This window comes from Zootoca vivipara, chromosome 9 (assembly GCF_965207765.1).
Source record: "Zootoca vivipara chromosome 9, rZooViv2.hap1.1, whole genome shotgun sequence".
Lineage (NCBI taxonomy): Eukaryota > Metazoa > Chordata > Lepidosauria > Squamata > Lacertidae > Zootoca > Zootoca vivipara.
Window position 1 is genome coordinate 45,351,598 of NC_142592.1, and position 27,292 is coordinate 45,378,889.

General features: G+C 43.0%; 1 protein-coding gene across 2 annotated transcripts in view; it reads left to right on the forward strand.

Annotated features, from left to right (window-relative positions):
• Nucleotides 1-27,292, forward strand: part of MYH9 (myosin heavy chain 9) — a 75,237-nt gene that overhangs the window by 3,194 nt on the left and 44,751 nt on the right. For both annotated transcript variants that reach the window (XM_035128408.3, XM_088676697.1), the window contains exon 2: nt 19,911-20,263. In XM_035128408.3, coding sequence (XP_034984299.1) covers nt 19,931-20,263 — 333 coding nt within the window. In that variant the 5' untranslated portion in view covers nt 19,911-19,930. The remainder of the gene's footprint in view (nt 1-19,910; nt 20,264-27,292) is intronic.

Below are 27,292 nucleotides of genomic sequence, written 5' to 3' on the forward strand. Positions count from 1 at the left end.
CCAACTCCCATCAGCCCCAGCAAGCATGGCCACTGGTTGTGAATGATGGGAGCTGTAGTTCAACAACATCTGGAGGGCTGGAGATTTGTCACCCCTCAGCTATGATGACCTTCAACAGTGGGGAGGTCCCTCAGTAAATGTAGGTACAGTGGAACCTTGGTTTATGAACACCTCGGTTTACGAACGCCGCGGACCCATCTGGAATGGATTAATTCACTTTCCATTACTTTCAATGGGAAAGTTCGCTTCAGTTTATGAACAGACTTCCGGAACCAATTGTGTTCATAAACCGAGGTACCACTGTAATGATTAACCGCCACAGGTGACCAAGGGAGTGTTCATCCTTTACTGCAGCCCCAGATTTGCTTCCTGTTGCACCTTGGATCAATCCAATCTACTTTTTGAAACTCTGGATATTTATTCCCCATCCTTCCTCTCCAAGAGTCCGGAGCAGATAGGATGATTTGTAGAAGAATTTACACAGGATCAGTTAAACATGCCCAAATTAGCTTTTGAAAGATTTGGATTCAGACTAAAGGGGCAGCATACCAAGTCAGATATAACTTGGTCTGAAAGTTCAGTACTTTGAATAAAAGGTAAAATTGTCTGAAATGTAACAGCAAAAGAAGCTGTCTAGAGGGCAGTCACCCATGCAAGCCTTACCTGTGTGTTTGAGGTTTCCAAGGATGGGGACGACTAGAAACTAAGGGTAATATCCAATGTTAGTCATACTTAGAATATACATGTTGAAATCGGGAGACAAGTAATTTTGTCCTTTGATTTCACAGGTCTAATCCATGTATGACTAACACTGGGGATCTCCTTAAGTCTGAGTTAATTTGAGAGCCAGAAGTGACCAGTGAGTGAACAAGCATGCCCACTTAACTGCTATTTATTTTTCTAGCCTAAATTGAGGCAGGCTTTTTGCACAGTACAGTCTTCTTATTTAATTTGTTATGCTTACTGCTGTGGCGTGCATGGGCAGCATGTGACCTAAAAGTCCTGTGTTCCATGAACTCCTGTTAATCTTCCAGAGAGTTTGATTTGAATTTAGGGTTGGATGTGAAGGGAGAGTAGCACATTACATTCTCACTGCAGTTTTGAGAGTTAACTTTGGTACATGTTAGTCTTGTCTTTGATAGCTTCAGATTATTTCCCTTCATGCAGAACCTGAATTCTGTTCTCCTTCCTCCTTGTAAAGGAGCTAATCTTGATTTTGGATATGTCTCCCTTAACGTTCCAAAATTCCTCTGTTAAGAGCTACACTTGGAGCCTTTAATCTTGCATTGCAAAATACTGTCATAAGTGCTCTCTTAAGAGGAAGTCTTGGAGTTACTAGGAGTTACAAATACTTGGGGGAAGGAAGAAGTAATAGTTGACTTTTGAGAAGAATTGGATGCCATTTATTAAATAATGGAATATATGCTGGAGCATTTGCCATAATGGGCATTCAGTGTTCAAAATTAGCTGGGCGACTGACTGGCAACTGGCCTTCTGCAACTGGATGGAGATATCAAGGAGGCATGCTTTGCGCCTAGCATGGAGGCATGCTTTGCGCCTAGCAACTTGATGGAGATATCAAGGAGGCATGCTTTGCGCCTAGCATGTCCGCCTGCCTGATCTGCCGGGCACTCCCGCCAAACACCTGATATGCCCAGCGGTGCAGCAGGAAAAACCACCCTTTTTTTGTTTCAATGCTGCCATGCTGGGGTGAATCTGGTGTTTGGCAGGGTAGAGTGGAAGCAAAAGACGTGCTACCCTGCAGGCCCCCTGATTCCCTAGGCAGCTCCCCCCCCCCATGGGGCTGCCTGGTCTGGTAGCAGGGCAGCAAAAAAACAAACAAACAATGCACCTAGACATTTTGTTTTGGTGCCCACAGCCTAGGTCGCAGGAGCCACATTGCTTCTAACATTCCTGCTCCAGCTTCTAACACTGGGCATCTTGATAATGTACTAAGATGGATTTAGTTAGCATGCAAACCATCTAACCTGGAGGTTTGCAATTAACGTGGTAACATTTAATTTTTTGTTTTATGCTGGCCTATGTATTTTTTAATCCACAATATTGAAATGTAAATTTAAAAAGAGGGAGAGTCTTGAAAAATATGCTGGATCTATTCTCTTCACATCTCATGTACTAGTTGATTGCCAGTTTTTAGTGGTTTTTTTTTACTATTATGTGACCAAATCTTAAGTGTTTTGTGCTACTATTGTACCATGTCAAGATGCTGCTGGTAGGAATATATATATATATATACTGTATATATACATACATCGAGAGAGAGAGAGAGCTTGTTTTGTTTTGTGGTGTTATGTAAGTTTTATCTTAAACAGTTGAATTCTGGCAGAAATCTTTGACCAAGATTCAACTTCCCACCCACTTTGAGTACATGAGTGAAAAGTGCTTCTGAACATGCATGAGGGAGGGTAAAACTTCCGGTCTGGCAGCAGTCCTTTGTACCTTGCGAAGTACCACACAAAGGAGCCCATGACCTGGAAGGGTGCATGAGTACCCTAAAATAACTTCCACATTTGCTAGATTTTTTTCCCCACTTTTTAAATTACACTTATGTTAGTTTTGGATCCTGGTCATTTTATATCTGCTTTTCAGAAAAATCTATAACTGGAAACTGCTGCTGAAAGGGCATAGCTCAGCCTCCAGTTTGTAGCTGGTGAGGGCTTGCACTATTTACCTTGAGCTGTATCTAAATTTATTTCATGTATTTGGACACGGCAGTTGTTCAGGTAGGCCAGAAACAGGCAGGCATGGAAGATAATGCAAGTTTCTCTTTTGAGCCTGGGGCAAATGTGCACTATTAGTAAAAGGGACCATATTTCAGAGTATCTTTATTCTAACCGGTCTCTGCAAAAATTGTTTGTCAATGATGCACCCAAAATGTCACTCACATAGAGTGTGACATAACCCACCCTAAAAATCTGACTTATAATTATTTACTTTCTAAAAGATGACTTGGACAAATGATGATCTACATGGTTTCCCCCCAACTTTCTACTCCTATCTATCATGCACAGGATTACATATATTTCTTGTCTAGGAGGCCATAATAGGATGAAATCTCCCAGAGAAGTCCTGGGAGGTATAGGCACTCCAACAATGGTTACTTGTAAGATTTTCTAGTGCCGTAAGAGTAGTCCTCCTTTTTGGAAGATGCTGCTTAGTACTTGGGCCAGATCCCACAAAGCAATTTCCTTATGAAGCAGCAATTTAGATACTTAGTTGCCATATTCCTGCCAAACTGCTCTGAGCTATCAAAATTCCACACATCCAGCTTGGTAACAGAGCTAAGGAAAATAGCATAGCTCCACCTTAACAAGATTGCCTATTTTCATAGATGTAAATCATAATTTGGGCATTTTTTTCATGTGGAGACCTTTCATGGCATGAACAGACTCGGTAGCTTAGATCTAGTTGTGCCATGTTTATATGCAAACTACTGCCAGCTATCAGCTTTTAGGCAAATGTCTTCTCTGATCTGATGTGTGTTCACTGTCAATAGCTCCTATCTATGCAGGCTGAAATGTAATAGTACTGGATTGCCTGAAGTAACATGGTTCTTGTTGACTGTGAATCTTAAGATGATTTTGTTCTTACCTTGACTTGAAGCACCCCTCCCCGTATGACATATGTGACAAAAGGACATGGAAAGAAGTGGCTAAAGGCTTGGTGGCAAGAGTACATGGACCGCTTGTGGTTACATACAATTACAGACTGATCCCTAGAAGCTAAACAAATTACACATTATTAGTACCAATACCTAATTTTAGATTACTCCTTTCATGGCCAGCCCTTTGGGATATGTCCTCATCTTTCTGGACATTTGCCTTTGCTGTTGATTTGTATTGAAGGAACCATTATGTTGTTGTGGAATGGGGATGGGGCTATATTTTCTCCACGATAGACCATGGCAAAGTTCTCTCACTCTCCCTTTAAGCTTCTGGTATCCTACAAACACTGCTTCCCTGTGTATTTTGAGGAAATGGGAAAAGTCACAGCACACTCATGCTTTTACCCAAGACTAAGACGGTATGCTACCGGTATATAGGGTTATCTTGAATTGGTTATCCATACACCAATTAGGCATGGGCTCTGAGAGAGGTTGAACAAGAGGATCCAAATGGTTCTGCATACAGTACAATTTTTATTGCCTGCCTTGGATTCTGCTAGGCCAGTTTAAACAACATGGATCCCAGTACCAATTTTCATTAGTCTATGGTAGTAGTGGTTCCCAAACCTTTCCCCTCTGATTACAGGTAGGTAGCCGTGTTAGTCTGAGTCGAAACAAAATAAAAAAATTCCTTCAGTAGCACCTTAAAGACCAACTAAGTTTTTATTGGTATGAGCTTTCGTGTGCATGCACACACGAAAGCTCATACCAAAATAAAAACTTAGTTGGTCTTTAAGGTGCTACTGAAGGATTTTTTAAAATAATTTTCTTTCCCCTCTGAGACCACTTGAACATTGCTGAGGGCCTTGGCAGAGCCAGTGTGGTGTAGTGGTTAAGAGCCGTAGGCTCGTAATCTGGGGAACCGGTTTGCATGGGCGTACCCAGGATCAAAACTAGGGGGGGGGCAAGGGGAGGCGCCAAGGCACGGAAGGGGAGGGGCCACAAAGTGGTCGGGGAAAGTGCAGTCAGAGGCGCCGGGCTGATGGGCAGAGGCGGAGCACAGCCCGACAGAGCGCACCGTGGCGCAACCTCCAGCTGGGAGATTGAGAGAGAGATTGAGAGAGAGAGAGAGAAAGAGAGATCTGGAACCGCGCAGACGCCCCTCTCTCCTTGCGACTCTGTTCTCAGCAACTGCCGACCCCTGCACGGTTTTGCATGCGGGCAGATGACGGAGCCAAGCTCCTCCCGCTGCCTCGCGATGGCCCAATCGAAAAGACCCTGGCCAAAGGCGGGCGCCTTTGTCACAGAGAGGAAAGCTGGGGAGGCGCCGGCAATAGTGCAGCCGCCGCTGCGCCAGGAAAGGGGGCAGCAAGGCAGGAGTTCGCCAGGGCAGGAAGGCCCCCCTGCCGCACTCCCTGGTTCCCCGCCGTGCATGGCTTTGCTTGAGGGCGTGACGGGGAGCTGGAGGGAGAGCGCGGCGCGACGCGACGGGCGGGAACGGCGAACTCGCGCTCCGCTGGGCTGTGCCCCTCCCTAGAAGCAGGGCTGGTGGGCGGAGACAGAGCCCAGCCCAGCGGAGCACGAGTTTGGCGTTCCCGCCCGCCGCGCCGCACTCTCTGGTTCCCCGCCGCGCTTGGCCTTGCCTGAGGGCGCGACGGGGAGCTGGAGGGAGGGCGCAGCACAGCGGGCGGGAACGGCGAACTCACGCTCCGCCGGGCTGTGCCCCTCCCTAGAAGCAGGGCTGGTGGGCGGAGGCCAGCGGAGCGCGAGTTCAGCGTTCCCGCCCACCGCGCAGCGCTCCCTGGTTCCCCGCCGTGCTTGGCCTTGCCTGAGGGCGCGGCGGGGAGCTGGAGGGAGGGCGCGGCACGTCACGGCGGGAATGGCGAACTCGCGCTCCGCCGGGCTGTGCTCCACCTCTGCCCACCAGCCCTGCTTCTAGGGAGGGGCAGCCTGCGGCCCCCACTTGCCCCGCGGTGGGTACGCCCTTGTGGGGGGGGGCAGCTGGCTTCTAGAGTAGGGCAGCTGCCCTAACTTGCCCCGTGGTGGGTACGCCCTTGCCGGTTTGCGTTTCCGCTCCTCCACATGCAGCTGCTGGGTGACCTTGGGCTAGTAACACTTCTCTGAAGTCTCTCAGCCCCACCCACCTCACAGGGTGTCTGTTGCGGGGGAGGAAGGGAAAGGAGATTGTTAGCCGCTTTGAGACTCCTTTGGGTAGTGATAAAGCGGGATATCAAATCCAAACTCTTCTCTTCTTAATGATTCTCCTGCCTTTTAGAGCAATTGTAATGTGCTATGCGAGATGGTGTATGATTTTAATTGTATTTTTAGACATACTGGGCCACTTGAATAAAACTTGTCGACCACTTGTAGTTTGGGAACCCAAAGATTCTAAAAGTTCTACTGACCTACTGCTCTTGTAAGAGGTTGCTGCAACTCTTAAATACAGAATGTGCAATCTTTCATGAGTTCGCTAACTTTTGTACCAGGCTACCACTTCATCCAACTTACTTCCAATGACAGTATTTTAAATTAATTAACTGCTTGAAAATGAGTTCCTTTGAAATTCATGGGAATTTCTTCCAAACACATTCAAATGCATTGATGATAAGATTTAGATGAATGCAAAACTCTTTGGATTATCTTTAGTATCTCTAAAATAGTACATTTCATCTACTCACCTGATTGAAACAACATTTTTTTCCATTGGATGAATACAGATCTTCAGCAAAAACTTTGAAGTTGTAATTGAGAAACTTGTGTCTTCAGACATAAGCCTGTTGGTATTATGATGCTTTTAATGCAACCAAAGTAACTGCTAATAGAAAATGTGGGTTTTAAACAAACGAACTATTCCCTTGGCTGGTTAGCTAAAATTAGAGCATTCCTTTGCTAGATAGCAGTTTCCTGTTTGTTGTTGAGTTAAGGACTTGGCTGTAGCAGTTCCATACACTTAGCTATGTAAAAAGGTGGAGGTCTGAGTGAGTCCTTCTCACAGGAGCACTCCAATACCACCTTCGCTGTGTGCAAAGCAGTTGGGGAGAGGAGCTGCAAGATATTCAGGAAGGGCTGAACCCCTTATCAATGTGTCCTCACCCAATATATGTGATGAGGCCGCTCCAAGATTAAACCCACACAACTGCTGCAATGTCTAATATTGCCATAAAATGCTATTAGTGATAGATTTAGCATAATCACTAATCAGTTTGACAGTGAGACTTGAAATTATTCAGATCAGTTAGAAAATGCCTTCAACCCAATTAGCTTAGCAGGTAAGCCCTGCTCCTTACCACTGTTGACTATGAAGTTCCTTTCAAGTAGAGTGAAGCTGCAATTGCCAGACTACACTGTGGGGCTTATTTTTCATTTTGTGCAGTATTATGCAGGCTATTTAAAGTCTAGACTTGATGTTAATGTGCACAGACTAGGTATCTTAGTTATCCCTCAGGTTAGTATAGAAGAAATGAAGAGGGACAACTTTTGTGCTATAGTGAGCTGAAGCTGCTTGAGCATGCATCATGAAAGCCTTGGGAATAATATATAGTAAAGCCTTTGGGTGCTTCCATGGCTCCAGCCTGCATTAAATTTCTTCTTGTTTCCTCTTAACTACGGTAGCTGTTTTTCCAAATTTCATATTGTTTAATAGTGTGCTTGCACAAACCTGCTCCACACGTGTTTGAAGAGCAAGTTGGATACAACACAAATAGTATTATGGGTTGTATCCAACTAAGTTCTGTTCAGAAGAGACCCACTGAAATTAGTGGACCTTTGTTAGCCAAGGGCATACATTTCTATGGGTCTACTCAAGCACTGGATACAGCCCCTAATGCCCTGATTCTTGTTGTCTGATATGAGGAAGCACAGCTGAGAGACCCACTAAGAACTTTATTTCTTAGAAATGGTATTTTTAGGCACTGCTGTTCCAGCTTCCAGTTAGTCTTGCCCAGACCTCCAAGCTACTCTATCTTATTCCTAAACTGTTCTCATCCCCTGAACTGCTCTTTTTTCGTTTCTCCTGGCTGTAATTGAGCCATTACTCCTTGAGTTCCCCTCCATCCTATTGCTTCCCATATGTTCAGTCAACTTGCAGGAGTCTTCAACAATGTTTTTCCAAAATGAGGGGCAAAAAGTTGAGGTACTCTTTCCCAGTTGGTGCCTTCCAAATGCATTGGATTACAATTTCCAAAAGCCCTAACCAGCATGGCTAATGATCATGAACAATAGGAGATGTAGTCCAACACATGGAGGGTACCAGACTGGGGAGGGAAGGCAGGTCTAGGGAATCTTGTACTAACTAATGTTCATAAACTGTTTGACAAAATGTTTGACAAATGTTTGACAAAACATGGCTGAAAAGTGACTAGCTAACTTTTTACCTTTCACCTATGTTTTCAGCAGTCCCAATTACAAGCATTTCTTTATTGGAGGCTCCCAAGCTGTTTATGGCCTTTAGGTATCTTAAAAGCAAGCTTGCAACTGCAATTTAGCCTACTTGTTTGTGTCCAAGGGCATGCAGTAAAGAAGGGAGGCTAAGCCAGGAATGGTCACTGGAATGTCTGCGTTTGTGCACAACATTTCTCCTTTGTGTTGGACCAACACTTGCTTTTGGATAAGGGAACATCCCAGGAAAGTAATGTTGGCAGATGGCAAAGGGCTCTGCCAAAGGGATAGGTAACATTTCTGAGTAGGTGATCACAAGGCTTTTAAAAAGTTGCAGTGTATATGGTTATAAATCGGTATAGAAATTTTGGAGAGCTTTAGTTGCTTAAGATACTCAGATGACACTGAATGTTCAGAGCTGTTGCTGCTGCTGCTATCTAGAACTAATGATTAAAAATAGTTATAGTCCCAAGAGCCTGAGGCTGGCTTTATGCTATGAAACTAGCTGTCACTTTAGCCAAGTTGCCAGACCTTATAAAACTCATAATGGAGCAGGAAATGAGGGATTATTATTACAACATGAAAAGGCAATGGTGTAGCCATAGATTCCTGATCATGAACAATCATCAGCTTGTTTCCTTTGTGGTCACAAGAAGTTCAGGATCAGTGGCATTTCTTTTATTAAAAAAAGGTTGTTGAGGGCAGGGCAGATCCTTGTCCCAAACTGAGCCAGACAGTACTAATGTTGTTGGAGCGGTGCTGGTTCCTTCTGTCTCGCCCTACCCCTTGCAGTCCTTTCTTCTAGCTCAGTGGTTCCCAACAGGTGGTCCGGGGACCCCCAGGGGTCCGTGAGCTATACCAGAGGGGTCCGCAAGATGCTATTAGAATAAAAAAAATATTAAATATATTTTGTATGATAACAGATTTTTTGTTTTGGCCGCTTCCTGCATGAGCAGAGTCTAGCGCAAAACTAGAATTAGATAGAGGCAGTAGTTCTGCTGTATGCCGTTAGGTGGCGCTTTACAAACACTACTATTTTGCAAAGAGGCAGCGCGCGCATTCTACTAACGCTCACCTCCCCAAGATGCTTTGCGCGCGTCGGCTTCATTTGTGCGCTACTGCGCAGGTACCCTGTCTTCTCCATTCCCCTCCCTCCTCCCTGGCATGCGCTGCCTCTTTGCAAAACAGTAGTGTTTGTAAACAAAGCGTTGTTTTTCGCGGAAGCTACAGTTCGCGTAGTTAAAAATGGACCGTTGGTTAAAAAGTGGTTCGTTAAAATGACAAAGGCCTACAGATGAAGAGGAAGAACTGTAAAAACCGTATAAATATAAAATATAAAAAGACTCTTAATTTGGCTCTCAGTTTTTAATTTTAGGATTAGGAATTAATGGGGGTCCTTGTCACAATAGCGGCTCGATGAGGGGTCCTCGAGAAAATTTTGTTGGGAACCCCTGTTCTAGCTGCTTTGGTCCTATCCAGTCCCTCAGATAGAAATTAATTCAATTCAGGAAGAAAATCACTTGTGGGGGATGCCAACAGCCTCCTCCTCCCTGCTCTTGATCCGTTAGAAACCACCTGCCCTACTTTTCTGTCTGCTCCTGGGATAGTGCTGTCTACTGCTGCTTGTGTCAAGGATCAAGCTTTTGCACCTAAATGTGGACCAGAAAGATGATACAGAAGAAAGGTCCGTGAAGAGAGAGTGCTTTAAAAGAAAGAAGCTTAGCATTGATGCAAATTGCAGAGTCCGTGGAAGAATGAGAAGGCATGATCATAGATGGGAGGGGTGTTGACTCTGACATACATCTTGCATGAACTTGACTGGGATGGTAAAACCAGCAGAAGAGACATCCTTGCTTTCAAATCTAAGTAAATGAAAATAGTGTTTCCACCTGTGGCACAGCAGGGAAGCGTTTAGTTATTGGTTCTTGGTTATTATTGGTTATTGGTTCTGATCTGCTGCTGTGGAGGTATTGTTGGCAGTACTTTGGGCTCCTATGCTGAGCAGGCAAAGCCTGCAGGGATAGGAACTTTTGCTTCAATATTTCATCTTGCGCAATGTCCCAGGCCTGTCTCTTAAGATCCTGTTGCCCAGGGAGACATGGTGAACTCTAAACCAAACCCTTTGAGCAGCAGGGCTGGGCTGGAGTCTCTGAAGCCACTGCTGTCATCTTAAAGTGGGATTACTCTACTGAGTGGTCACGAAGAATGTGTTCTCCTTCTGGAATGTTTTCCTTGTGGGCATGCTGTCTCTTTCCTATGCTGAGAAGGCATGTACTGCACACATGGTAATAGGAAACAAGTTTCAGAAAGCATACTATGCTACATTTAGCTTGGAGTAAGATATATTCCAAACTTTTAAAGCTTTGGGTTGCTGCCAATTGTGCTTAAGTGTGCTGCAGATGGAGTTTGAAGCTAATAACCACATCTACACCCCTCCCCATAACACAATATGCTATTTCCATGCACCAGTTCCCATACTCTGTAAGCTGAACTAATTAATATCAGCTTCACTCTTGAGTGCAACTCGTCCTAGGACTTAACTCTGCAATTGGCTTGTAATGGCAGGAGTGGCCTGTCACTACTGTGGGGTTTCCATACCACTTTTCCACCCCTGCCATGCACAGTGTTGCTGCAGCAAGCTGCTAACTCCATATTGCACTTCTGTATTTAAGCAATGGTGATTGTGTGGGGAAAGGGTGGTAAGACTTTTGAGGGCAAAACATGATTCTTAAGAAATACAATTGTTCAAATAGCTTTCCTAGCTTTGAATGCAAACTATTTTGCCTTGGCAGAAGTACCCCATCCCCCAATATCCTAATCTGTTTGCAGGGGTACTTCTGTTTTTGTTGTAACCATGAACCCATCTAAGTTTGCATGGGCTCTCTAGTTAACAAGTTGCAAGCCTTCTGAGAAGAAAAGCCCAATCGTGGGTTTCCCGTGCCTCTTGTTATAAGAATGTTTCTCTTGATACCATACAGAGGCTAGTAATGACTTGTTGGTCTGCAGCTGGCATTCCTCAAGTCCTGTGGAGGAGAGTCAGGAAGAGTGGAAGAAGGAAATAGTTAAATAATACAATGATTTAATCTAGGAATTGAAAAGCAGCAAAAGCCGAACAATTCATCATGAAGGGAAAAATGATGTCTAAATTTAAAGTGATGTGGAACTTTTAAGAAGAGTCAGTTAATTTTGTTAACAGTTGCAACCAATAGGGCTAGAATATGGGGATAATCTTAACATGTGAACCATATGTCTTGGGTTGCATCTTCTGTTTGTACGTAAAATGGCAGAATTGCTACTATCTCTCCAATATAGGTAGGGACGCGGGTGGCACTGTGGGTTAAACCACAGAGCCTAGGGCTTGCCAATCAGAAGGTCGGCGGTTCGAATCCCCGCGATGGGGTGAGCTCCCGTTGCTCGGTCCCTGCTTCTGCCAACCTAGCAGTTTGAAAGCATGTCAAAGTGCAAGAAGATAAATAGGTACCGCTACAGCGGGAAGATAAACAGTGTTTCCGTGTGCTGCTCTGGTTCGCCAGAAGCGGCTTTGTCATGCTGGCCACATGATCTGGAATCTGTACGCCGGCTCCCTCGGCCAATAACGCGAGATAGCGCCGCAACCCCAGAGTCGGTCACGACTGGACCTAATGGTCAGGGGTCCCTTTACCTTTACCTTGCAATATAGGTAATTTATGGACCCTCCCTTGCAACCACACTGATACCAAGAGTTTTATGCCAGTTAAATTTTCACATGTTTTTCATGTTGTGGCAGATACAATTTATATTTCCTTAGTGCAGAACTTGCTTGACACCAAGTGAATAGTGCAGTTCATATTTTTGAGTGGTGGCAGCCCTGTACCCTGGGATAATAAACTAAACTTAAAAATGAATACTCTGAAGTAGTGCATCCAAGTACCATGCAGCTGCAAAAAAGTAACTACTTGAATGTCAAGCAAAAGAGCTCAGATTCCTGGAGAGAGAGACTTTAACAGTTACTTAAGGCTGCAATCCTATGCTTACTTACCTGGGTATTAGTTCCACTCAACTCACTGGAGCTTGCTTCTGAGTAAACCTGTATAGGATTGCACTGCATATCAAATGTGATTGTGACACACCATATTTAGTTTGTGTGAAAGCCTTGACAGTTATTTTTTCCACTGTCACAGAAAAATGCCTCATTGCACTTAACATTGCTTTTTTTTTAAAGCGTGCTTGTATGTGAGTGTTGTGAAATACTTATTATTGAAACAAAGGCTGTGCCTATATAAGGAGCAACTAGAACTTGTGAACTATAGAGCCTCTGGCTTCTGACTTGTGCTATAATGTGGCTATCACAACTCAGCATTCAATTATGATCTTGCAACTAATTTTCAGTTGCTCTGACTCCTCTTTTACTGTGCAACATCAGCAACAGGATATTGCTAATCAGAGCGCCTCTCATTTCATAATTTCAAAAGTCAAGGAGTATACCGCTGTACTTGTCACCTCAATTAATCACTGAGTACTTTCAACAGATTTCTCTGCTTCAATTGCTCTGTGTTACAGAATGCACAGGTATGGGGAATACAGTAATGCCCCCCATGTACAATTAAATTGGATAAAATTGGGCATAAAGACTTAAGATGACAACTTGGCATGTCCAGAGGAAATGTGAGACATGAATGTGCTTTTGCCATGGTTGACAAATGAAGCTCAAACATCTTTATAAGCTGTAGAAATTTCTACATGCCTGTCTTTAAGTACTGTAGTTTGTGTGCTTCAGATTTTGTGAGTAATTTAATGTGTTGCTCCTGAGAATCAGAGGCTCAGTTTCTCTACAGATTCGGGAGAATACCCAGTGAATCAGGCTTTGTCCTGTAAGCAATAGGTTCGAGATCATGATCACATAGTGCACTTTCACCACCTCACCCCTTGTTTAACCTACACACTGCACTTACCAGTTAGGTAGCATTTGCTGTGTAATTATATCTTACGGCTTCCCCCTCCCCCTTACACTTGAGCAAACTATGCTCGGACTGCTTGAGAAATAGAACTTGGTTCCATCAGAACAAAGTGCAGTATAACTCTGGGAACAACTTTCCCCCAGAAATTTCATTAGACTTCATTTGGGCTATTCTGTTGCAAGGCTTTGCATTTGATTTAGGTGGGAAAGAACTAACTGCTTAGGTCCTGTTAGGGCTCAGTACTTAAATACACCAAACTGGTGAAAATGAACTGTCATCTTTCCCTGAAGATGAGGCTTTAACTACAACTGAAAAGGTTATTGTCTTCTCACTCACCAGCAACTTTGCCTGGGGCATGTAGTGCAGTTACCGGTACCTATTTGCAAGAGCCTGCAATGATTAAATCAGGAAAAACTGTGTGGGTTAATATTCATTGGATACATTCAAGTAGCATAGTCATTTAGAGACAAAATTTCCTGTTTGTTAAGCAGTCTTTCTGCTTATACTCTTTTATATCAATGTGCTGACCTTGATGAGCGATGGCAGAGTCCCAAAAGCAATTCTGTGGCCACCGATAAAGTAAACAGTAGGCCAAGGGGGTAATACAAATAGTACTGGAGAAATAAACTGCAAGCAGTGTGTCCTGTTTTTCCAGATGCTTCTGCAGCCTAAAGGAAGCTTCACTTTTTTCAGGGGGCAGGTTCTCACAAACCTTTTATACTAGAAATCCTGCAAAAAGGATTCAGCAAATGGAATGTCTAGATTCCTGAAAGGTAGACTGTATCTCACCCTCTCCTTCCCAGTCTTGTGGTGCAGTTGGTGTATTCAGTTGTCAGCCTCATCTAAAATACCTGGATCCTGTAGAAAGCTTAGGAGTTGAGAAAGGATTTTTGCGCATGTTCAGCAAATAGCTTCTTGAAATGTTCCCTAAAAGAGAGATGCAGGTTCCATAGTGTGTGGGGTGCATGGTATAACTATGGGAAGGTGAGTGAGGCACTGGTGAACTAGGAAATCCGTGGTTCGAATGTCAGTGTTTGGTTACGTACCCAGTAGGCGACATAGTGCAGCTCAGATTCTGCAGAATACTAATTGTGTGTCGCAACTCCGTGTTATGGCTGGGTGAGACGTTTGCCAAATCCTTACTGTTACCACACTCTTCTTGCGCAAGCTGCTTTCCCCCTTTGCAGCAAGGGGGAACATATTGGGAGAGGTGATTTAGTAAGAAGAGTTCACTTTCCACCTTCTGTTAGAATATTGTAGTCATGCATGAGTCTGCTATTGTCATGACCAGTTTGGCTCTTATACAGTTCTGTGTTCTCTCTTGACTTCCTACTTTAAATAGGGGAAGAACAACCTACCCTAACAAGGTGACTGTAAGGATTACTGGGAATATACTGTATCCTTGGAGCAGGGATGTGGAACCTGTGGCCTTCCAGATGTTGTTGGGCTCAAAGTCCCATCAAACCTAGTTGACATAGGCCAGTGGTCAAGGCTGTAGTTCAGCAGCATCTGGGTGGGGTGTGTCAAAGTTTGCCCATTCCTGCCATATGCCTCCATCAAATATATACACCACAGAGGCTGCATTTGTATCCCCTCCCATGGCTGATTATGGTGTTAATTAACCTTTGTAATGTCTGCATGCATGGCTAGACTAAGATGCAACTCCCCCCACCTTTACCATTGTCTCCACTTCACACCTGTACTGAAAGGACTGTGGCTGTGGTAACTACAATATTATGAGTAAGGGAAGGTAAAGGTGCTTCACTTGAAATGTTTTTTTGCTCACGTGAGAAAGAAATGGTTGCTCTGAGAATGCTGAAATGCCCTGCAGTCCCCCTTAAACCTACATGCTTGAGATGATCTGAGTTGCTTCTAGATGTATTGGTTATGACTGAATCAAAGTGTGGATGCTAACAGGGACCACACACCTGGAACTAGCCCAGCTTTACAATAGAATGGTAAAGAGCCAGTGGGCAGGAGCACAGGAAAGAGTCTCTCCCAAACTACTGCTGTTGCATGTGTTCCAGCAAATCTCATTATGGTCTCTTCCAACATCAAAAGGGTGGCTACCTGCCCAATACTCTTGCTGTTTAGCGTTTAGCCATGACTGCAGATGTTGATGCTGTACTGTATCTGTAATTAGCAGATCAGTTCTAGGAATAAGCTGGATTGTGCACAGTGGACCCAAACTTGCTTTCTTAGTTGAGTTTTACTGTTCAGTTTAACATTTATGTTGGCTTCCATTAACTTGTATCATCTTATTGTACAGCAGGAGGTATCCAGTAAGATAATGCTTGCTTAGAGTAGGGGATTCACCAGCTGCTCTGTGGGAGATTCTTTGCACTTTTAACATCTTAAGAAACTTTGCTTCCATTTTAAAAAAATTAGCCCTGGGAGAGCACTCCTCAACCCAGTGCCCTCCAACATGGTCAGGGCTGTTGAGAATCTTCGTCCAAAACATCTGGGAGGCATCAGATGGAGAAAGCTGCCTTAAGTTGAAAGAAAAGTCCTGAAAAACACATTAACTAGCAAATACTCAAATGGTCAAAATCTGTTCTGCATTGATAAAAATGGAGCAGCATCACTAGCAAGCAAAAAAAGAAGGGGAAAATGTGATGTGCTACTAATAAACATGTGCTGCGAACTTGAACACTTATTTGTAGCACTAGAAGTTTATTCCTTCTTCCACCCCCTTTAACTAAATCCTATGCCGTGTGTATGTATGTATGTGTGTAATATAAAATATAATCATCTTGAAAGCAGACATAATATTCATTGGACACATTCAAGTACCATACCCCAGTCAGCCTGAGAACTTCCTGTTTGTTAAGCAGATTTGATGCTTATGGTCTTTTATATTCATTTACTGACCTTGTTGAGCAATGGCAGAGTCCCAAAAGCAATTCTGTTCAAGTGGACTTGAATGGTTGAAAAGTGTTTCCTGTGATAAACATTCAACAGTTGGTTAAAATGTGATACCTTTTCACAGCTCGTAATGCTGATAAAGTGATGTGCAGATCATGTTAATGATACAGATAAGGTGCAATCTTTGATCTCTCAGCATTTTTCCAGCATACATTCAGTGTTTAATAAGTTGCCTTTTCTGGAGGTAGACAATACGGTCCTGTGCTAGAGCTGACTTTCGCCTAGTATGGAACACTAAATTAGGTAACATAGTTGTTTTTAATAATGCATTATTTTTAAATACATTTAACAGGTAACAACCAATAACATAAATGGACATAAAGAAAGAAAAACAAGTACAGAATCCAAGTTATTCCATGGAGAGAACTCATAGTTGTGACAGCATAAAGGGGCAATAGGTTCAGTTAGGGTGTATGATTAGTGTGTGTCACGTGGTCTGCTGCTGATAATTGTTGTCAGGATGTGGTGTGAGCTTTTTCACATCCTACAACTGGCCTGTTGCCATTTCCTGTTACAGCTTAGTCTCTAGATCAGGGGTCAGCAAACTTTCTCAGCAGGGGGCCGGTTCACTGTCCCTCAGACCTTGTTGGGGGCCAGACTATATTTTGAAAAAAATAATAATGAACGAATTCCTATGCCCCACAAATAACCCAGAGATGCATTTTAGATAAAAGGGCACATTCTACTCATGTAAAAACACGCTGATTCCCGGACCATCCATGGGCCAGATTTAGAAGGCGATTGGGCCGGATCCGGCCCCCGGGCCTTAGTTTGCTTACCCATGCTCTAGATCATCATATGTGTCACTTAAGGAAGGTCTAACATTTTTCCTTTTCTTGGTCTGAACAGTCCCTTGCTGTTCATCTTATAGACATTGTCCCACCCTTACTCTGTTGTTTGCACTCTTCTTTTTGCATTTAGTAATAGCAGACATTAATAGTTCCTTTTTTGGTTTTCAAGTGTCCTACAGTCAAGGAACGCATAGATTTGTCTTTCACAGAAGCCCTGTGAACTAAAGCGGATTCTGAAAACACTCCAAGGTTCCTACTCTCCTTATGCTGGCTAGGTCTTTTCAGTCTTGCCACCTTCTGTGTGAACTCGGTGTGTACTCAGGAGCATGCTTAATATTCCCCCATGGCTGTACAGGATGTGGCTCCCTGAGAAACCCCTAATAAGCTTATGGTTGCTATTGGATCAGTTACCTGGATCAGAGCTCATAAATTATTCTAGTAGAACCTGAGCCCAGTTTCTGTGCACACTTAAGGCTTTTCACGTACCTGACTGCACATAGTTTGGCACTCACCTGTTTGTGAAATGTATGGATATGTTGGTATAATTCCACTGCTGTAAGAATGCCCCCCCCCCAATAATCTTTTCAGTTCTTCATAATTTTGTACAGAATTATGAATTGGAAATGTTTGCCAAGTACTTATCGGAAAAAGTGAACTCAAGAGTAACTGGTTGCCTTTGTGAACAATATTACAACAGGAGCTCCTCTGCTAAGATGGGGATAAATAGATTTATGTGCTGCTTGGGCAGGCAAGGTAGAAAAACTGTGGCCTGCTAGATGTCGTTAGACTGCAACTCTCATTGGCACAGCTGCCAGGGGCTTACAGGATTTGAATTTCAATGCTAGGTCCTTGCTGCTGAAGATACCTAGTGACTAAGATGTACACAGGACATGGAAGTAAAATTTCCAGAATGTCATGTATCTCAAAGGCTGTCAACCAAAGTAACTCTCTTTCACTGAAGGCATGAGGAATGACAAAACCATGCCAGATGTATTCTAAGCAGAAAGGGCCTAAAGAAATAGAAGAATATTTTAAGCTGACTATACAGCTCTTTAGTTAGTTTTCAGGAAATGATGAAACTGAAAGTAACCAAATTCAGCTGGAAGCGCTCATTCTCCTGGTGTGTCTTGCTCAATTATGGCCAAAAAAGGCAAGTAGTTGGATTCTTGGAAGTTGCAATTGCAGGAAGCTGTGTAGCAGAAGTTTAGACTGCAGCTGTTGCCTTGCCAGCCTAATTCTGAATACAGTACAATGAATTATTCCCCACCTTTTCCTTTGGCTCCTGAGTAACAATTTTATGGGCCTAAACCACCAAAGTTTTCTCCTATTTTAGCAAAGACCTGTGGCATATTTTTGGCTCCAACACTATGATTAGGCATCATGAAGCATGGTGTATCACTGGAAATACTTGGCTCTAGGATAGTTCTTGTTTGTTTGAAGAGCTTTTATTGGGTTTTACATAATGTAACTTTTTGCTTTTTGATGTCTCCAGCAAATTCTGCCAGTATGAGTTTGACATTGGTTTCTTGCATTAAATGTAGCCCCAGCACATTATTCCTCTTTAATTGCTTCTAATTTGCATCTGGTTGGTCACTGAGAGGATGTTGGACAAGATGAGCGATTGGCCTGATCCAGCAGACTCCTTATGTTTTTAATTTCTAGCAAAATCCAAAGTGCCTTGTTTGCATGGTTAATAATAAGTACTGTAAATGCATATTTAGGTGAATGCAAGCTGTCTAAACACTTGCATTTGAGACTAAAGTGACATAAAATGATGACTTTCTATCTTTTCTTTTGTTTTCTTTCTTTTCTTTTCCTTAGAAAGGCTTAATGGAAACTTATATCCACAGTATGTCCTTGGAACAAGTCTTGCTGCAGTTTACCAACTATTTTGTAACTTGGTTGACTCTGGAGGGAGACCACTTTGTATTCTAAATATCTTCATAGGCAGCTTTGGCTAGCAGCATGCAGCAGTATTGACACTGTGGTGTGCAAAGGCTGGCTGAAAAGCTTGGTTCTTGACAGCTGTATGCATGCACACACAATGCAGAGAGACAGGAAGTTTGTAAGGTTTTGAAATACCTAATACTGTACAATGGACCACTTGTGTTGGCTAGTGAGCCACATAAAGTGGCAAGCATAAAATTACTTTGCCTTTCACCTCCTAAAGTAGTTCTGAGATTTTTTTTTCTCTTTGTGGAAAAATAGAAGTGGCTACCTGGCAGCCACTTTTTTCTAATCTCACAGCCCTGATCTAGTCAGGGTGAGTCTCCTGCCAGCCTGGGGTTTTTACTTTTACTTTCAGGCTATTAACAGATGCCACAAGGGATTGAGTGAGGCTGGCGGCCCAAGTTAATCATTTGTAGGCATAATAACAAAGAAAGGAATTCAAATTTCTATATAGGAAGAAAAGACTACCTGCTTTCCTACCCATGCTAAGGCCACCAGTCTGTAAATAGCTGTAGTTTGCTGTAGACCACTGTAGGCTTAGTCAATATTTCTTCAGATATCTTACATTTGTTCCAGGGAACTGACAAATGTTGATAAGAAACTGGGTTGTGTCATATCTACTGAAAAGTTCTTAACCTTAGTAAGTTCTTTATCTCAGTATTTCCTATGATTTCACATACCAGTAACTTAATATCATTTTACAGTTTTATTGGGGTAGAACGTGTATATTCTCCTCAGGTGTGACCCTTCTATTTTAAATAGGTAGCTGTTTTTAACTGAGGGGAAAACCACTTTGACTATGTGAAGCTGCCCTCCCTCCCAAAGTCTAGTTAAGGCCTAGGCTAGGGGGAAGAGGCTAATTGTAGAACTACCACATTGTGTTGATATGTACTTGCCAGCTTCTTTTGTGTGCCTTCAAGCTTTCTTGGTTGAGTAATTGGATGCTTTTATGCATCCAGTCATTGCCTATTTGTGGCCCACAGGGGCTAATGAATCTGTGGGGAAGCAATAGGTGAATAGTTTATCTGGGCATGCAACTTGGAGTCAATGGCCTTGTCTACTCAAAACTCTTTTACAAGGACCTAAAATATCTATACAGTCATCTCTAGTGTTCTTGCCTCTATAGAGTGTATAAGCTGACAACATGAGCCTACTTCTAATGATTGCATGGCATTTAAGCAGTAACATGGCCAAAGATTTGAAATCTGTGTTGGTGAGGGAACTGGTGCCTATTTCAGGTGACTCAAAGGTTGTAGTGTCAAAATGTTGGCAAGGTAATAACATTGCAACTTCTTCTTTTCATAGGTCCCTGGTTATAAACCACCATGGCTCAGAGAGATGCTGACAGATACCTCTATGTGGATCGAAACTTCATCAACAACCCTCTTGCTCAGGCTGATTGGGCCGCCAAGAAGCTGGTGTGGGTCCCATCAGAGAAAAATGGTTTTGAGCCTGCTAGCTTGAAGGAAGAAGTAGGAGATGAAGCCATTGTGGAGCTTGCAGAGAATGGGAAGAAAGTGAGAGTCAACAAAGATGATATTCAAAAGATGAACCCACCCAAGTTCTCAAAAGTGGAAGATATGGCTGAACTGACCTGCCTGAATGAGGCCTCAGTGTTGCACAATCTGAAGGAGCGATACTACTCAGGGCTTATCTACGTGAGTAATGACTTTTTCTGCTAATTATCAGATCTAACTAAATCTTATATGTCCCCAGTCTTATACTATTTTCCCCTGTCTACATTCTCATTAAACCAAACAGTACTTTCGCTAGTAGAGTTTTTGTAGAACATTGTGATGGAGTGGCTAGACCAGGCATCCCCAAACTTCGGCCCTCCAGATGTTTTGGACTACAATCCCCATCTTCCCCGACCACTGGTCCTATTAGCTAGGGATCATGGGAGTTGTAGGCCAAAACATCTGGAGGGCCGCAGTTTGGGGATGCCTGGGCTAGACTCTTGTGTGTTTGTGTTGCAAGATATATTAGAAATCGTGCACAGTGTTTGATCCAAGCTGAACACACTCTTCATGTAGATACCTGGCTTGCTGCTTCTGTATCTGGAACCTCAGTATAAAAGAGCAGTAATACTAAGACTGCAAAATAACAAAGCTCAGCTGCACATAAGGCAGTTGGGATATAAAAAAGTACTGTTGTCTACTTTCAACCAATCAGAATACTGAACATGGAAAACTGAGAACCCCTGAATTGCCTAGTTGTTGCGATAATCTCCTTGCACTTCAAGCCTCCAGCATGTGGTGCTCTGAACAGGTGATTCTCAGTCAGGGGGGTAGTGGAGCTTACAGACAAAGATAAACTCCTCCTGGAAGCAGAGTCAAAAAGCACTTGTATTTAAAAACAACAACAAGCAAACCCCAAACAATTAGTGGCTAGCAAGAAGGGAAGGTAGCCTTCTACCAATTTCCAGTTTGTCACACAGCTAAACCAGCGAGTGGCTGGGCACTATACCTTGAACAGTGTTTGGTATCCTGAATAGTGGACAGAAAAAGAATGAAAGAAACATTAGAATACAGGTAGGAGAGATGCCATGGGTGGTCTTCTCTATGCTGGCTGGGTTACCATGCAAACAGGAAATCCCTGAAGAGGAGCCCTTTCCACCCCCCATTGCTTCAGTTCTGTACTAAGGCTGTAGTGTACACCCTACTCTCCACTACCAGAAGAATGCTTCACAGTAAGGCCACATTTCTATTCTTGGCCAGTAGAGGAATGGATTATACAGGCAAGGGATGTACTGAAGCAGTGAGCACTCCATCCTTGGGCGCGTTGCAAATCTAAGACACCATACTCAGAAGTATTTTCCTCCTGAAGGCAATGCCTGATGCTCTACCAGAAGGACACTTCATAGTTCAGAATATACTGAGCAGGTAGCTTTAATTCAACTCTCGTCAAAAGTGGCAGCATTGCTCTCATGAGCTTGATGCCATGGAAACAAGAATATTCAATTGTTTATACATGACTTAGCATGGACTCTGTTTGCTGATAAGATGCTGACACTGTTTATTTGTTGGCGTTATTGCTCCACCTGCTGCACTGAATAGAGACTGTAGAGATAACTCCTCAGCTGGAAAAGGGGGGCCTGCAGCAATTGTGGTAGAGAATGCATACAATGTGCTGATACCTAGGGACATATGAAATTAACTTCTACTGTGCCAGACCCTTAGTCTATTTAGCTCAGTACTGTTTACACTTACTGACAGCAACTTTATAGAGCAGGCACCCCCAAACTTCGGTCCTCCAGATGTTTTGGACTACAATTCCCATCTTCCCCAACCACTGGTCCTGTTAGCTAGGGATCATGGGAGTTGTAGGCCAAAACATCTGGAGGGCCGCAGTTTGGGGATGCCTGTTCTAGAGTTTCAGGCAGAGGTCTCTCCCAGCCCTACCTGGAGATTGACCTTTTGCATGCAGAGTGATTGTTTGTTCTACCACTAAGCCTTTCCCCCTATAGTAGTAAAGTGTTAGGGCATATAAGGATGGGCTACTGTGCAGCTCATAATGGGTAGAGAGGTAGAAACTGTGTGTATGGTTTTTAGGCACTTGCTCTTCCGAAGATCTTGTGCTTATTCTTGGGAGACAACTGCAGTCAGTTGTCACCTACTTAATATTTATTACAGGGGAAAAAAACCTCTGGCCTTATTGAGGAGATTGAGAGAAAGGAGGGTTGCAGTTGTCTTGGTGGATCTAATTTTGGGGTACTAATCAGTTTGACAGAGAACTGTGGTTCACAAGTGGCCAAGAGTACAGAAGGAGAGAAATTGCCGTTTGTCCTGAGTTCTATATTCAGGACACTGATTGGATCAAAGCATATGCCATTGCTGCCTTGTACATAAGCTGTGCAGCTGAGCCTGACTCTGTAAAAGGGATATTTTGCCAGACTTCACTGATTTCCATTTGTTCCCTTCAAAGAGTTTCATTCTAGCATCCATTTAGCTGTTTGTTGCTGTCTTGTCACATGGATCAGCCCTTCTGTGCTCCCCATACATGGACTCTTGTAAAACTTTGGACAGTGAAGTCTTTGTCACATGTGGCAGCCTGCCTACACAGTTTCTCCCCTTTGGAATGGGGGAATGGCACATGTCTGTTTTTCTTTGCTTTATAGCACATAAAAAATGAAGGTTGTCAGTGTGTACATGTAGTAGAATAGACATGTGCAATTTTTCGCATTGATGGCTGGTACAGATCTTTTGTACCATGACTTTAAGCTAGGCAATGTACAATTAAGGATGTTTATGTATAGGATATATGGACCCAGGTGGCGCTGTGGTTAAACCACTGAGCCTAGGGCTTGCTGATCAGAAGGTTGGCGGTTCGAATCCCTGTGACGGGGTGAGCTCCCGTTGCTTGGTCCCAGCTCCTGCCAACCTAGCAGTTCGAAAGCACGTCAAAATGCAAGTAGATAAATAGGAACCGCTACAGCGGGAAGGTAAACGGCGTTTCCATGTGCTGCTCTGGTTTGCCAGAAGTGGCTTTGTCATGCTGGCCACATGACCTGGAAGTTATACGCCGGCTCCCTCAGCCAATAATGCGAGATGAGCGTGCAACCCCAGAGTCGGTCACGACTGGACCTAATGGTCAGGGGTCCCTTTACCTTTTTATATATAGGATATTGTTTTCTATGAGGCTATACTTGCCAATGTATCACAGTTCTGACCCACTCAACATGTGAGTATTTTCTTTCCTTTGATAGTTTTGTGTGTTTGGAAAATAAGCATCATGTGTGAACAAGTATGGAGCAAGTATTAGTGGGGAAATATCTGCTTTGCATGCAGAAGTTCCCAGGTTCAATCCCCAGGTAGAGCTGAGAGATAATCCTGGCAGCAATGCTGAAGAATGCTGCCAGTGGCTGTAGAAAATGCCGAGTTAGAAGGACCAATGGCCTCACTTGGTATAAGGCAACTTCCTAGCTTCCTATGTAGTAACTAATTATCTCCTAATCTACAAGTTTTGTATGCAGTTTTTTAGTTTAACAGTGACTCAGTCAGTGCTCTAATTTTCAATTCATTTGGGCCTGTGCTAATCTTTATTGGGTGATGATTAAGGAAAAGAAATCTAACCCTTGAGATTTAAGATGTATTTTATACCTTGAGTTACCATGGCTACTGGCCCTGGCAAGTACGGTATATTTGCCCAGAGTAGTTCCCCAGATACAATATTCACTCATCAGTGACCTGTTTAAAATTTATTTTTATTTCTGTTACTTGTTATCTTTGGACTCCAAGATGATTCCAAATAAATGAATGTTCAGAAGTAGTAATAAGAATCCCCAATGTCTGACTGGAAGAGATTCATACACCTACAATGACATGCATATGTGCTGTTTTTAGAAAGACCTGCTACTGTAAAATGGAATGTGTTTACAAGTTTGCCCAATTTTTATTTTCTGTCCTTCTTGTCCTTAACATTTCAGCCTTATAAGGAACTTCTCAAAACGCATCTCTTCCTTTGCATTTCCTGAGGTTTAGTTAGGCAATAATTTTAAAACATTACATTCTCACTAATCTAGCTGCTATGGCTATGTAGTTCAGTTTCAGTGAACCTTTTAATGTTTATTTTTCTTTAAGCAGCTACAATAAATAACTTTTTACTACGAATACAGCTAACTTTTTTGTACAGGTTTAAAGCCTTTTTGCTTCCATTTATCATGATCGCTCACTAATATGGTATTGGGGTTGTTAACTCTGATTTACAGAGGACTCTGTGGCATGTGCAATTTCCTTGGGTCACAGTGTTTTTACCCAGTGATACTTAACCCAGCTACACTTTATATTATAGAAACCTCTCCCGCAAAGTGGGGTATCTGAACGTTGCTTTGTTCCAACAGCCTTGGTGCAACCTGAAACCTGTTGTCACCAAAGGTTAATCCCATGAAGTCTGCAAATCAGTCTATTACAGTGTGCAGACTTTGTGGTTTTAGCAGTACTGTACATAATCTCTCTACTCCCCACTCCCCTGGCAAGTATTTTGCTCAACCTTTATTTATTTTAGATGGTTTCTGTACTAATTCATATTTTCAGAAAAACCTCTTAAGTGGTTTACAGCATGTCTCAAGGTGGGGATTCTCAGACTAGGGGGCAAATTTGGTCATCCAGGCACCTCTGTGTGAGCCTCCAAATTGTTCCCAGGTCACAAGCTTCACTGGCTCTGCTTCACATCCAGAGTTGTTGCTTGGCAAGTGTTCTTGAACTCTGTTAATGCCTCTTGCTTGTATTGATGGATGGTAGAGAGGGATGTGTGTAGAAACTGGACTATTGTACAAAGCTAAAATAAAAATCATTGCCTTCCCACTTTTGTTTTTGGCTCCACCCACTACTGGGCTGTGGTCCCTGCAAGGTTGCCCAGAAGGCATTGTGGCCCTTTGGCACCTCAGCAGAAAACATTACAAATGAAAATCAAATATAAGAGGTGTCCAATTAAAACAGCAACAAAACAAAATATACTATTCAACATTAAAAAATAGAGCTAACGGTTACATTCAAAAATACAGTAAGAATTCCACAAGTAAAAAAAAACCAAATGAATAGCTAAACAGGTCATTGAGATAGGTGCCCCCCTTTCCTCCGCATTAAAGTCCCCAGTGTATTCTTAATGCTTGCCAGCCTGGTGAAAGTTTACATATTTAAGCCCCCACCCCTGTAAACTTGGTATTTCCCCCCCTGTGGGCTAATGCAGCTTTTGGATCATTTACAGCAGGGGTCAGCAAACTTTTCAGCAGGGGGCCGGTCCACTGTCCCTCAGACCTTGTGGGGGGCCGGGCTATATTTTTTTTTTAAAAAAATATATGAACAAATTCCTATGCCCCACAAATAACCCAGAGATGCATTTTAAATAAAAGGACACACTCTCCTCATGTAAAAACATGCTTATTCCAGGACTGTCCGTGGGCCGGATTTAAAAGGCGATTGGGCCTTAGTTTGGAGACCCCTGATTTACAGGAAATGGGTAGATATTCTCAGCAAGGATAAGTGCAACTAAAACACTCTGGTTCAGTGTCCTATGACAGAGGTGCCTGTTTCAGGACAACAATTTTAAGAGAAACAGCTTTAATCACTTACTGTGGGGCAGCCCTCTGAGAAAGTGACTTAGAGTTGGAGTCCTTGAGGTGCTTGAACAGATAAAAGGCCCATTCAGATCAGTGCTATGTCTTTCATGGACTTGTTCAATAATTTTGCATTTGTTGCTTGGGAGAAGCTCCCTCTTATAACTATAACTTGCTTAAACGTCAATTAATGTGTATTTCCTGAACACCCTTGGGGTGCCCATTTTTATTAGAGAACTTCATTTTTTATAGAATCATTTAAAAAAAGAACACAGAAGAAAGAGTTGGCAAATTGCGTAACACTTCCTAGTTTTGTAATTGCTTTGTATTCTCTACTGTTCCCTGTGATCAAAAGACTATTTTATACAAGCCACAGTATGATGACCACTATCAACTGGAGGCGCTTATTTGTTTCTTGTAGAAGTTTCCTCACTTGTAAATATCCAAGTGTCAATTTTCAGCTGTGCATGTCAAAGAGCTGCAGCTGGCTGCTGACACTTAGACCATGCTCATAGCTTTGTTTCCTAGCTGGGCCATTTATACTTGAGGAAATGCAACCGAAAATGCTGGTTGCATACAATTCTGCCTTTCTAACATTAAGAAGTATTAAGTGAAGTGGGGCATCTGCTTCCATATTTGCTGTCCCAATTGGATCTGGAAAGGTCAGCAAGGAGGCTGATCTTTACTTTGCTTTGCTTGGACCATGCGTTTAATAGAGGGGGCAGTTCTTCAAATATACTGCTACTCTACTTTGCAGCAGAGTATCCTAACCTGGTGGATACAGACGTTGAGAGGAGCAGGAGCTCATCTCTGGTGTCTCCCTGCAGTTGGAAACACTGAGAAGTGTTGCTGCTTCCAGACATCTTGGATGCCATACAATGTCTGGGATGAGCTCTCATCCCTCTGAGGTGGTAGGGGCAGGATTAGTGTATTATAACTGTGGCCAGCCAACTGTGGGGGAAATAAGCACACAAAGAGGAATTCAACTCTTCTTACTGGCAGTCTTGGGGAACCTTTTGTAATGGTGCTACTGCAAACCAGATAGCATTGCCCCCCCCCCATCTTTGGATATTGAGGGAAATAGTTGGCAACTTCTCACAAAGCCTTTTAATGCTGGGTTAGCTCATAATAAGTATTCTATAGAGTTGTGCACAGGTGGTGCTTACTTCTATATATTCTTTCTGCACTGAACGCTGCCTTGCCCTCTTAGAGTGAATGAACATTGATATGCAATAAGTGGAATAAAAAAGGAAATCTGTTCTAACTGCATCAGGATTTTTAAAATTCAGTTTTGTAGCTTATGTTAGCATTTAAATTTTGGGCATATGTGTAACACTGGCTTGACATGTAAATGCATCAGTGATAATCACTGAATGCTGGATCTTCAAGTGTTTTGCAGTTTACTTCTACCCATACTAGGTCCCCCCCCCAGCCTTTTACTTTGAGAAGGTGAAATGCACCTGATTTCTCAGGTGCTTTAATTTTTTTTTAAAAAAAGTTGTAGTTGTAAGGCTTAGAGAGGCTTGGAAATGTGTGGGCAATGCTTCATTAAATCCTGAATGCAAGTATTGCTTGGACTTTAGTCGTAGCTGTAGGTTCTCATCTCTGCCACCCCCACAAATTCTATGACTAG